This window comes from Mastigoproctus giganteus, chromosome 8, assembly GCF_048544385.1.
Source record: "Mastigoproctus giganteus isolate SK-2022 chromosome 8, ASM4854438v1, whole genome shotgun sequence".
Classification (NCBI taxonomy): Eukaryota; Metazoa; Arthropoda; class Arachnida; order Uropygi; family Thelyphonidae; genus Mastigoproctus; species Mastigoproctus giganteus.
The window spans coordinates 14,407,885-14,421,924 of NC_143582.1; the positions used below are offsets into that span (position 1 = coordinate 14,407,885).

The 14,040-nt window shown below is 36.3% G+C and overlaps 1 protein-coding gene across 1 annotated transcript in view; it reads left to right on the forward strand.

Annotated features, from left to right (window-relative positions):
• The window catches only part of LOC150081275 (fatty-acid amide hydrolase 2-like), a 65,804-nt gene that overhangs the window by 19,607 nt on the left and 32,157 nt on the right, over positions 1–14,040 (forward strand). The window contains exons 2-3 of the mRNA XM_090379480.1: positions 382–601; positions 4,303–4,512. Coding sequence (XP_090235606.1) covers positions 382–601; positions 4,303–4,512 — 430 coding nt within the window. The remainder of the gene's footprint in view (positions 1–381; positions 602–4,302; positions 4,513–14,040) is intronic.

The window sequence follows — 14,040 nt, forward strand, 5'->3', positions numbered from 1 at the left end:
AAATATATAGAATATAATAAGAATATAATATCTTTTTCTTGTTAACCCTTTGAAAATTCTGTATCATCATCATGTATCTAATCTATGCACTATTTTCATAATTTGCAGTTGAATGTGCAATTTTTGCATTTTTTTTGTAATCGAAATAAAAGTAACTGTAATTCTTTCCTTTTATTTCAATTACAAAAAAAAATGTAATTGATCTTCATAGATCAATTACATTTTTTTTGTGTTTTTTTTTATTTTTTTTATTTTTATATCTTATACTGTACAATACAACAAAAAGTGTATAAATTGTTTTGTTATGTTGATACTAATACAAAGAAATATGTTTCCTTGTATTGTTATCTTATAGTGATTATCAGCATTTTGTTATTTTAGCTAAAGAGTAAAGACTTAGTTGAAGCTTACATTGCTCGAATTAAGGAAGTTCAACCAGTTATAAATGCTGTTGTTGATGAAAGATTTAATGAAGCCATTGAAGAAGCAAAGGAAGTTGATGAATTAATATTATCTGGTGTAAAGACTGAAAAGGAATTAGAAAGAGAGAAGCCATTTTTGGGGTTGCCATTCACATGTAAAGAATCTGTGGCTGTTAAAGGTAAAGTATCCTAAACATGTGATTTTAATACATTTTGTCTTCTAATGTATATATACAAACAAAACAATAATAAGTGAACAATATCAAATTCTAATTTTCATGCCCGTATTCACAATTATCGGATTTTATTCCATTTCATTGAAACTTGGGTTGGCTTGGGCGAACCAAGTTTTATCTGAGACCCTGAAACATATGAAATCCCTGAACAACCACATTAATTTGTCTCATTTTAGATAGTATGAAAGAATAAATAATGTTGTTTAGCGATTTGTACTGTAAATTTATAAAGTTGGTTAACTCCCTATGCTTGACGGTGTAAAGAAAAACTTTATTCTGTACAGGGTGCCCATAAAGCCAGGAATCAATGTAAATTTATTTTATTTTAAAACATAGTTATAATATTTGTTCAGAATGGCTACTGTCAATTTCAAAACCTTTTTTGTAAAAAATGCATTATCAAAATTTTTTTCTACTACAGATTAAAATACTGTATCCCCCCCCCGATGATTGTTATTGAACTCTGCAGCTCTTTCTCTCTGTGTCCATTACAAGATAATTTCCAGATACTCTTTTAAGCATAAGGACATATTTATTACATATGAGTAACACAAACCTGCATCAAAAAGGAAAAAATAAAATAAAAAAATACTTTAAATCAGTTTACACTGATTTCTGACTTTATGGACACTCTTTATTTCAACATGCAGATCTTAAAATGCGTTGGATTAATTGCCACTTTTTCAGTATGCAGGTTGTGTTGAACTAACATGTACATACAAACACTCTTAAAAATCACAAAATTCCTTAAAAACAAAAATTATACTAAAAATATTTCTTGATTAAATGTCTAAGAGTATGAAAAAGGTTGCTTATGCATGGGTAATGCACTTCCATCATTTCTACTACCCAGGTAGTATGCATATATCATTTAATTATATCTCATATTGTGAATACCTTCACAAGTTTCTGAGGTATTGCACTGATTTGAATAAGTAACCCATGCATAAACAACCTTTTTCATACTCTTAGACATTTAGTCAAGAAATATTTTTAGATTAAACCATGCACACCATCAAGCATCTCTTATATTGTGGAGTTATACTTCATAACTGGGTTGTCACTATTGCAACAACAGGGTACCTGCCCACCCATCGATGAGTAAGTCAACAAGCTTCAAAACGGTGCTGTCTAGGTGGTGGTATCCGCTGAGAATAAGTAACATTAGTCTTCTCCACTGGTGAAGCATTACTTATTCAAAGCAGTGCAATACCTCGGCAACTTGTGAAGGTATTCATAGTATGAGATATAATTAAACGATGCATGCATACTACCTGGGTGGTAGAAATGATGGAAGTGCATTATACATGCATAAACCTTTTTCAAAAATTATACTGTTTCAGTGGACAATAAAATATAACTTGTGCTCCCTACAGAATTTTTTAATTTGCTAACTTAGTGACATTAAAAAAAAAAAAAAAACTACACAGAGTAGTGTTTTTTTTTTTTTTTTGTTTTTTTTTTAATGAAAACCTTAAGCATGAGAGGTATTAGAACCTATAGTACTTAATACCATGCATGGGTTGAAGGCTGGGAAGATGAAAGAAAATATTTGTTGACATTAGACATGAATTTCTGTAGATTGTAATTTTCAGGAAATACATATTAGTAAAATAATAAGAGGAGTATACCTCAATATAGTACGTAGAACACTTCCGTATGATACCCTCCAGAAATAAAAACGAAAAAATCGCCAACTTACCGGTACATTAGAGTAAAAAATATAAATAATTAAATAATCAATTTAACACAATTCAAATCAATTTAAAACAACTAAAAATCAAATTAACGCAATTAAAAGAATCTAATGAAAATATTCAAAACGATTTTCCTTCCTTATGAATCAGAGCTGTATCTATGTTCTACGTTTAGATTCTTGGTTAGATTCTTTTAATTGCGTTAATTTGATTTTTAATTGTTTTAAATTGATTTGAATTGTGTTAAATTGATTATTTATTTATTTATATTTTTTACTCTAATGTACCGGTAAGTTGTCGTTTTTTTTTTCATTTTTTCCGTTTTAATTTCTGGAGGGTATCATACGGAAGTGTTCTACGTACTATATTGAGGTATACTCCTCTTATTATTTTACTAATATTATTATCAACTTAGAACATATTGAGTATTACAGCTCTGATTCATACTATCTAGGAAATACATATGAAGGGAAGTTGTTCCAGAAAACAGAAGTTGAAGGAATAAATGAGGAAGAAGAAAAGTTGGTTCTGTGAATTTGAAGTTGGACAGTGAAAGGATGCTGACTGGTTGTGGCAAGTATTCAGACTGGTTTGGAAGAGGAAGTGGGAATTATAGAAGCCATTTCAGAAGAACAGTACCCATGGAAGTATCCATAGAAAAAGCATTCAGCAGAAACAGAATGCCTATAAGACAGAGTGGAGAGACTGTGTTAGATTTTGTTAAGACTTTGTATCAGTTCATCAGGAAAAGTACAAGGGGCACAAATATCCTTGATCTGTCCATCACTAACAATCAAAATAAAATTACAAATATGATGTTACAGAAAACTGCCAGTGGTAAGTGTCCATATTGTCCTAAAGTGGACAATGCCAAATGAGATTTTGGTGCTCCAGAGTAAGAAGAAGAGTTTTTTAATTTCAAAGCCATCAACAGTGATAATGATTACTGTGGAGTAAGGAGCTTTTTAAGCTCATTCACTTGGGATGAAGTATATAAGAGTGAAGTTACAGTTCAGCTGTGAGGATACTTTTAAGATATTTATCATAAAAGTCACATGAAGGTATCATATAAGGAGGAAGCCAAGATGAATGAAAAGTGGTTGTTCAGTAAATCGATAGATGATTTATTGTTCCTGGATATGCCTGTATTATTTGATATTGCAGGTATCTGCCATCACACAGACGTGATCATAGTATCATGATAGCTGTAAGGACTGATACATTAGTTATGTACAATATACATAACTGATGATAATATTTAATAATTAACAGAACACTATTAAAAAAAATTAAGTTTACTGTATAAGTACCCCCACCCTCATGTCATGAAACAAGCACAAGATATCATTTCACTTTTACTACAAAAAAATCTTGGAATAATGCACGTGAAAAAAGTATTTTATCAGCCTAATAGTTCATATAAAAATCACAGGACTAAGAAACTGAATTATCTATATATGGAATTGTCAAAAGGCATTTTGCAATGCAGGACTTAAACCATGAGGGACGGAGACTACACGGCATTGAGCTGTTGAAAATTTGGAAAAGTAATAAATAAATATACACTTATACATTATGGGACTTGCTTTACTCTCTTCTCTGTAGCCTTTAGGGATAACTAGCAGTTAAATTAATATTTAAAAGTTCCTAAAAATGCTTAATGCTTAAAGGATAGGCATTGCTGGTGACTGCTTGGGGTCTGCATAACACTAAAGAAAGGAATTTCCTTGTGTTCTGCAGATCATAACAGATTAATCATAATATAATTATTCAGCTTTCTTTGTTGTGATAATGATTGCTTAACAGATTATGGCAGATGTTATAGCAGTGGCTTGAATGTGTGATTCACAAATCAGATTACTCAGAAAGCAGTTTTTCTTTTAATATAATATTTTCTTTTAGGGAGATATTATCAGTTTTGTTGTTCATTATAACCTTATTTCTCAGGTTTGCACCTAACTATAGGCTTAATGTGCAGGAAAAACACTGTGTCTGAAGAGGATGCTGAAGTAGTAACAAAAATGAAAAATACAGGGGCTATTTTAGTGGCTGTTACAAATGTGCCCGAGTTGTTAATGTGGATAGAATCCAACAATAAAGTGTATGGTATCACAAAAAATCCTTATAACACTTCAAGAATGGTTGGTGGGAGCTCAGGTAAGCTATAATGCAATTTCTGACTTTAAATTTTGCCTAATACTGCATTTTTTATAATTGAAAAAGTTCTTACCCATTACCAATATAGTATAAAAACATCACCACAATGTATTTGTAAAATGGGGAAGAAGAAAAAAAAACAATTTGGCTAGTGTGATGTGCACTCTTTCTGCAGTTTGAACCATGCATAGCAACTCTTACACGCAAAAAACAGTTTTTTTTTTTTTTTTTTCTTTTGGTTGAAAATAAAACCTTTTTTCATCTGACATATAACTGTTCCAAGGCATTGTGGGCATTAGACTAAGTATTAATAGAAAGAACGCAAAATACTGTGTTGTTAAGTAGGTAACAATTTATTTATCACATCGATTTTTGAAAATAATTATGCATTATCCTTGAGATGGAGGATGCTTGGGAATACAACATGACTTTATATTGGTACTCATCAGTGGCATCACAACTTCAGTTTAAGCTGGGTAAGCTGAGTATGTGTTTAGTGTAGCACAACAAAAACTCTGCTAGAAGGATAAGATAAAAATAGAGAACATAAGACCAGATAGGCCTGTGACATGACACTCAGTTTGACAGAGCAGAAGGAAACAAAAAATCTACAAAGCAGCATTAAAAGTATGTGCCTTAAAAATTGCCAAAAACGAACATATGCTAATTAAAAATGTAGTAAATTTAAATTCAATTAAATTATAATCCGAGTTAAACAGGTGACTCTTAAAAATAAGAAATAGTAATTTAAACACAAGAAACCTTACCTACTCTAACAAAAGGAAGAGCAAAGAAAGTTATCAAATGTCAAAAAAAATTTATCTTGAAATTGATAAAACATATTAAATAATAAAACCAGCAATAGTTCATCTCCTGTCACCGTCAGAATTGTAGAGCAATCAGGCTTGCATTGGATCCATCAGAGGTTGGTTATGTGACCTAATTGAGAACCTGTTAGGATACCTATGCCTACATTCTAAAGGAGGCTGTCGGGCTCCGACCCTAGTGGGGTAGGATGATGTATACAGCTGCTGTGTCAGCCTGGAGAATGATAAAGAACTAGAACAGGTTGTTAAGACCCATTCATGGGGTCTCTACTCTTCTGCCTCTGAGGCCTGTGGTGAATGTGGTCCCTATTAATAGATACATACAAAGAACTTCTCACAAAGATGTTAAGCCAAAATAGGCTTACCTGGGGGCCTTGTATATTAAGGATAGGTAATTTGTTGGCTTGAATAAAAGGGATTTATTTAAAATGTCCTAATAAAGAATCTGGTATATTTCAATAAGTTGAAAATTTATTTCACAGAAAATCAGTGGAAATCACTACCAGCTCAGTTTTATGGGATCCTCAATTAGATGTTGATCCACTTCATGTTGCTGCTGCAACAGGATCTGGAAAGGTTGAACAGATGGGCTGAGAGGTGGCAAATGAAGTTTAACATTGACAAATGTAAAGTACTACATATGGGAAACAGTAACCCCAGAGCAAAGTATCAACTCTGCGGTACTACACTGACAGTGGTGGAGAATGAAAAGGACCTGGGGGTAATTGTGCAGGCAGATATGAAGTTCTCTGAGCAGTGCAGACGAGCTGCAAGAGTAGCTCATGGTGTCTTGTCAATGATATACAGGAATTTTTCTAGCAGGGATAAGGAGGTGATTATTCCCTTGTATAAGGCAATGGTTAGGCCACATCTTGAGTACTGTATACAGGTCTGGAGGCCTCATTTCAAGAAGGATGTAGAGCTGCTGGAACGGGTACAGAGAAGGGCAACAAGATTAGTGAATGGAACAAAGGGTTGCTCTTACGAAGAAAGGCTTAAGTTTTGCAAATTACAGAGTCTGGAGACTAGGCACCGGCGAGGTGATCTGATAGAGGTGTATAAGGCTTTGAATGGTTTGAGCATGCTCAATGCCAATGGGATTCTTCATCTTGCTCAGAATAATCAGCTCAGAGGGCATAAATTCAAATTGAGGAAGGACGGATGTCGGATAGATGTGTGGAAATTTGCCTTTGGCCAGCGGGTGGTTGGTTGGTGGAACCGACTTCCATCACTTGTTGTTGAAGTTGATAGCCTAAACAAATTTAAGGCTCAACTGGACAGGTATTTCGAGCGAACGGAGGGGTGAAATGGGAGTGGTGTGTTTTTTTTTTTTTTTTTTTTTTTTTGGCTGATGCTGAATAAGCTTGCTTTCTTGCATCATATGCCTCTACTAATGCTAATGTTTCCCAGGATTAACATGATTAGCTGGAAAGGCATCCTGTTTGCATAATGTATACCTTCTGGCACTTGCACAGGATACAGTAGGTGGTACTTCTGGTATTGGAAGGGCTGATTTAAACTACTATTTTGATTTATAGTAGTTAAAAAAGAAAAGAAAAAAAAAAAAACATGATCCACAGACTTCAATTAGCGAGCTGTGGATAATGTCTTGAGGATATTGTTTTTGAATAAAGATATAGTGTACTTCAGTTCCTCCTGTGTATAGAGGACGCTGACTCTCTTTAAAAATACAGCTGTGAATTACAGGCTCCAAAAAAGTGATGTTTGCCATTTTATTTACCTAATTGTTATTTTATATTGAACTTTATAAGTAGCCATATAGTTCTAGATACGCTGGTTATTTTTATTTTTAATTTAGATAAGAGTTTTTGTAGATTACTACTTAATATACGTAAAACCGTTGTTTTATTCGAATCTTGCAGCCATTGTTTTTGTTTAGAGTGGTAGGGAATTCAAATTTTTAATTGTGGTAACTAGATAGCTCTAACGTAAAATTATATATTGTAATTCGCATCCCTGCATTTAGTATTCTATTAGATAGTGTAGTATTGACAATTGATTAATTAAATTTATTGATCTTATTAATTTAAAATATCATGCCCCAGACTAGAGCAGAAAAGCAACGGGCACAAAGTGGCAGGAGTGCTGTGACTTGGGGAAGAAATGGGGGGGGGAGGCGATTCTCCAATGCTTCACAGCCTAACAAAATGTGCAACTTGTGAAATGTTTGCCGAACTCTCTGGAACGGAACATGATCTAGCAAAGGAGGATGTCTTTGTGTGTGCCAGATGCAGAGAGTGTCTAGAAATTAGGCATCAGCTCAGTGTTCTGATGCGCATCTATGAGAGCTTTAGGTGTAGGTTAGAAGAAATTAATATGAGGGCCTGTCAAGCTCTCAGCTGCCCGACTCAATGCCAGAGCTCACTCCTGGGCATCAGGCAATACAGCGGCAACCTCCAAGGCAGAATGCGCTGGTCTCACAGGAGTTAGTTATTGTCGGTGACTCTATTGTCAGTGAGACGGGGAATATATTGTGTAAAAAGGATAGATGAAATAGGACCAGGGTATGTCTGCCAGGGGCAAAAGTTGATGTTGTAAAGCATATATCATCTTTTAAGGGCACAAAGGGTTTACAGTGACATTAAGAGTAGGAGATCTGCAGATTTACTAAACAAGTACCGGTCAATGTTGCAAAAAAGTCGTGAATTAGAGTTAAATTTGAAAGTGTCTGCAATTCTGCCGAGACACAATAGGAGGGAGTACATGATGAGAGCCTTGTCAAGCAATTCGGCCCTGGAGGAATTGTGCAAGGCTCAAGGGGTAAAATTTTTTTCAGCCTGTGCTTGTTAACAGGAGAGACTGCTTCTACAGGAATGGGATACACTTAAATAGAAAGGGTGCAAGAATATTTGCTGATGCTATCGAGGCAGTGTTAGGTGGTTCGGAAAACTGCTAGCTTTGGGGGATTCACAGACTAAAAGGTTAAAAGTAGCCGCAGGCAGAGGTGAAGGCGATTCTTGCACTACTTCTATTAGAATAAGCAGCGGCGTGGAGCGAGGGGTGTTGTGGGTTTCAGGGACTGATAGCAGTCATCGTGAAACAGGTGGGTATATGGGATGTGTTAGGATAACTAATAATAAGAATAGGTACATGTATACCAGTGCTAGAAGTATAGTAAATAAATTTGATGAATTTGAAGTGTTGGTCAAGACATCAAAGGCGTATATTGTTGGGATAGCAGAGACTTGGTGTCACACAGATATAAGGAGTGCAGAACTGGAATTTGGGGAGTACAATATGTACAGAAAGGATAGACAGGATAGGAAGGGAGGAGGTGATATGCTGTTAATTAAGAAAAACATAAAATCAAAAGAAGTGCATCCAGTTGATATAGATGAACAGTGCACTGTTGAGTCAGTTTGGTCTGACATTAGCACTGCGAAAGCAAAAATAAGAGTAGGAGTGTGTTATAGGCCTAATGACTCGAATGAGTACAATGAACAATTGTACAGAGAAATAGAGTAGTCTAGTAAATCAGAATGTCTTATAATGGAGGATTTTAACTTCCCAGATATGGACTGGAACTTATCAGTTGATCACTCGCACGCTAGTAAGACTTTTGTGGATTTATTGGATGATTGTTTTCTGCAGCAGCATGTTCAACAGGCAACCGGAGAGGGTAATACTCTTGATCTGGTTATCAGCAGTGATCATTCGTGTATAAAGAATTTGCAGATAAAGGAACCATTAGGTGGCAGTGATCACAGTGTACTGATGTGGGATTTACTTAAAGATATAATTACCATCAGGGGTAAAGGAAAGGGGTTTTTGCTTCCATAGAGGTGACTATAGTGGTCTGACAGTTTTTAAATTCTGTACAGTGGGACCAACTGATGACGTTACCAACAGCAAATTCTAAGTGTGAAGCATTCATGGAATTAATAGTGGAAGCCACTAAACGTTTCATACCTATTAAGAAATATTGTTCAAGGTTTAGGCCTAAATGGTTGTCAAATGAACTAATGAGACTCGTGGCAGAGAAGAAAAATGTATGGGATGCATATAAATTATCAGGCGACACAGAAGCCTATGGCAGATATAAGCTAGTCTATAATCAAGTCACAAAGGAGGTTAGGCAGGCGAAGGCAGATTACGAGAAATCTTTGGCAAAGGATGGTAAGAAAAATAGCAAGGATTTCTTTACTTATATAAACTCTAAAAGGAAGGGGATGAATCTGATTGGTCCACTTGATATCGATGGTTCGACTGTTGATGATCCTGCTCAGATAGCAAGCAAACTGAATGAGTATTTTGCATCTACATTCACACATGAGGAGTTAAGGTTTGAAAATGCCACAAGGTTATCAAATTGTAACAGGGTGCTAATGATTTTGTAATAACTGAGAACAAAGTGGAGGAGAAATTGTTGAAGTTAAACATAAGAAAGGCTCCTGGGGTGGATGGGACGTATCCAGTTATATTAAAGGAGGTGGCAAAGGAAGTAAGCAAACCCTTAGCCATAATTATGAGAGCATCCTTGGACTCAGGGGAGGTCCCCACAGACTGGAGATGTGCAAATGTGTCCCCAAATCACAAAGGAGGATCGAAGGGTGACACGAGTAATTACAGACCAGTTAGTTTAACTTCTGTTCTGGATAAAATAATGGAGTCACTGGTTAAAGATGCATTGCAGGATCATCTAGACAAGACTGCAGCAATAATTCAGACACAGCATGGGTTTGTTAAGGGAAAGTTTTGTCTGAGAAATTTGATTAGTTATTGTGAAGTGGTTACAAAGTAACTGGATGCAAAAAATTATTTTGATATCATATACTTGGATTTCAAGAAAGCTTTTAACACTGTTGCGCATGGAAGACTACTGTACAAATTGGAGCAGAATGGTATTAAGAGTAAGTTGCTACAATGGATAAAAGGATGGTTGAGTGGGAGAAGACAGGGTGGTAATCAATGGGTGGTGCTCTTCGTGGACTAATGTTATTAGTGGAGTCCCACAGGGTTTCTGTTGGGTCCACTGTTGTTTTGTATATTTATCAATGATATTGATGAAGGTATATCACTCTTAGTATTGAAGTTTGCAGTGATACAAAGGTTGGCAGGGTTGTTAATGGCAGTGCGTTACTGCAACAGGATCTAGAAAATTTGGGCAGATGAGCTGAGAAATGACAACTGAAGTGTAAAAAACATAAAAAAATGCAAAGTACTGCAAATGGGTAGAAGTAACCCCATAGAAATGCACTACACTTAAGGAGGTAGAAAATGAAAAAGACCTGGGAGTAATTGTGCAGTCAGATATGAAGTTTTCTGAGCAGTGCAGACAGGCTGCCGTGGCAGGTCATGGGGTGTTGTCAATGGTATACAGGAATTTTGTTAGCAGGGAAAAGGAGGTGATTGTTCCTCTGTATAAGGCAATGGTCATTCTATGCCTTGAGTACTGCGTGCAGGTCTGGAGGCCTCATTTTAGGAAGGATGTAGATTTGCTTGAGTGTGTACAGAGAAGAGCAACAAGATTGGTGAGGGGAATGAAGGGATCCTCTTACCAGGAGAGGCTTAAGTTCTGCAAATTGCAGCAGCTGGAGACTAGGCACCTGCGAGGTGATCTGATTGAGGTGTATAAGGCCTTGACTGGGGTTGAGCACGCTGAATTCTGATGGGATCCTTCCACTTGTTCAGATTACGAACCTAAAGGGGCATAAATTCAAATTAAGAAAAGACAGATGTAGAATAGATGTGCGGAAATTTGCCTTTAGCCAGCGGATGGTTAATTGCTGGAATAAACTTCCATCTGTAGTTGTGGAAGTTGATAGGTTAAATAAATTTAAGGAGGAGCTGGACAAATATTTGGAGGGAATTGTTTTGTAATTTTTTTTTTTTTTTTTTTTTTCAGCTGATGCTGCATAAGCTCATACGCTTGCTTTCTTGCATCACATGCCACTACTACTATAATTACTATCACAAATGATTAGGATTTATCTAATGTGTAGTGCATATGACATGCCTTTGTGCGAATCAAGTGGTTAGACAAAAAATGCAGAATAATACCTGTCTAGTTTTTATATAAAGGCCTATCTAGATAGACAATTAAGATGTCTAAGGGTAACTGACAGTTGTAATAGTTATACATCCATCAGATTAATTAAAAAAATAAGATTCCTAGGACTGCTTGGTGTGTTTTTTTTTTTTTTTTTTGAAAATATAATTATACCACAATCGATATGTTGCAAAAAATATGAGGGAGTATCAAAAAGTTGCTTAGTTACCCTTACCTAGAAATAATATTCCTAGAAGAAAGGTGAAATTTCACAGGAACTTTAATCCTTTTATATGTACTCTCCATGTATAGTAACACATTTCTCCCATCTATGGATCAGTTGTGTAATGCCTTGATCATAGAAGCCTGCACTTTTTTGCCTGAAACCACGATTCCACTTCATTGATGACTTCCTGAGATGAATCAAAGCAGCATCCATGCAATGGTTTCTTCATTTCTCGAAACAAGAATCTGATGGTGCTAGGTCAGGAGAATAGGATGGATGCTGCAGTAATTCGAAGCCACACTGGGCAACAAAGTTGGTGGTGGCAACGGTCGTGTGAGCTGGTGCATTATCTGACAGAAGACGGACACCTGTGGTTAACATTCCACGCCTTTTCACCTTCAAAGCATCACGTCACTTGTTCAAAAGGTTTCTGTAGTATTCTCCAGTAAGTGTGGAACTGCGAGGTAGGTAATCTGTCAGGATCACCCCTTTTTTGTCCCAAAACATGGACAACATCACCTTCTTAACAGATGGAGTGGTCTTCTTTGCCTTTTTAGGAGGTGTGCTTCCACTGCTTTGACATGTCTTTAGTCTCTATATCATACTGGTATGCCCAGCATTTGTCATTTGTTACCAACTGATCAAAAAAGTTCTCGACGTCCTCATTACACAAATCCAACAGTTGGCAAGAACATTGCATTCGATATTGCTTCTGCAAAGGCGTCAGCAATCTTGGAACACATCGTGCGGAGACCTTAGACATGTGCAGATGGTCATGTAAAATGCTATGGGTAGACCCATAACTAATTCCCACTGCATTTGCGATGAAATGAATTGTCACATATCTGTCACTCGGCACCTCAACCTTTGCAACCATCTCACTTTCTGTGGATGTTGATTGCCTTCTTTTTCTTGGCTCATCAAGACACTAGTACAATCGCACTGGAACTCCCATTTCCACTTTTTTACAGTGTCATAGGATGGACAATTCTGCCCGCTTTCATTTCTTTGTCAATTTCCTGAGCTTTCTTGCTCTGCAAATGCAGGAACTTGATCACTGCTCAATCTCCACTTTATCAACCATAGTGTCCTTCTTCAGGTTCTGGGCTCTGCCTCTGGTGTACGATCACCTATGGGAATGAAATTTCACTTGTTAGTTATTGAATATGTAGACAACTTATATTAATAACGGCATCTTTCTACTGATGTTTTATCTAGGTCAGGGTATGAACTTTTTGATATCCCCTCATATGCCATGACCTATCCAAAAAAACTTGAAACCAAAATCATACTTGGGTGTAACAGGTTATCTAGATTCATTTTATGTTAAAGAATACTGTCTGTGCTACATAGTCATGCTGCTTGAACAATAAAGTTAACTGTGGCATAAATGTTGTCACACACTCAGCCCAGCACTTAAAATAAAAAAATATAAAAAAAGTGTGACACACATGCTGTATCTCAGGGTGATTAACATATTAAACTTTGATGGTTGAATAACTTTAATTTGTAATAAAATTATTCTATTATTCTAAGAGCTTGGTTCAAGTGTTAAGTTTAGGAAGATTAACCATTAACACTTTCTAGTATATAAGAAAGATGGTGGGGGATTGTCCATACTGAGAGGCCACATGAGTGTTGATACCTTTCTCCATTGAAAATGAAATATAAAAGTGACCAACTGCGAGTTCAGTATGTATTCTTTACAGAAAAGTGGATTTGGGCAGCCAGTGTGAATGAGAGGATTGAATATTTACCAAAGATGAATAAACTGTTGAGTATGGAAGGTTTATTTGAGGAGTCTGGTAATATGATATTTTCAACCTAGTCCCCTTTGGAGTCAGTACACTTTTGCCACTGATGCTGCAATGCATTGCTTCTAGCTGTGAAGAAATTTTTTTCTTGGGCCTCCAGAAATGCGTCCACTATAGTAATGACATCACTGTTAGTAGGAAAATGGAGCCAGACAGGTATTTTTTAAAATTATGAAATAGTTGCAAGTACGATGGTGCTAAATCTGGCAAATAAGGGGAATGGTCCAAGATTTGAAAGCCACACTTGTGCAGGCATGGCAGTGACAGGCTTGGGATCAGGTGCATTGGTATGGTGGAACAAGACTCCATTTTCCTTGACATTTGTTTGATGTTTTCACACAAATGCCGCACACGGTCTGTATAATAAGCCCCTGTGACTGTCTGGCCTTTCTGAAAGTAGCATGCTAGCAGCACTCCATCAGCATCCCAAAAAATCAGTGTCACCACCTTGCTAGCAGAAGGAATCAACTTGACTTTCTTTGGAGGGAAGAAGAGCTGTGTTTACCTTTTTTGGACTGCTCCTTTGTCTCTGGCTGAAGGTGATGGACCCGTGTCTCATCCATGGTCACAAATCATGCATAGAGCTTTGCTGGATCTGCTTGAAAATGCTGAAAATGTTCACTTGACAAGCCTTATAACATTTTTGATCTA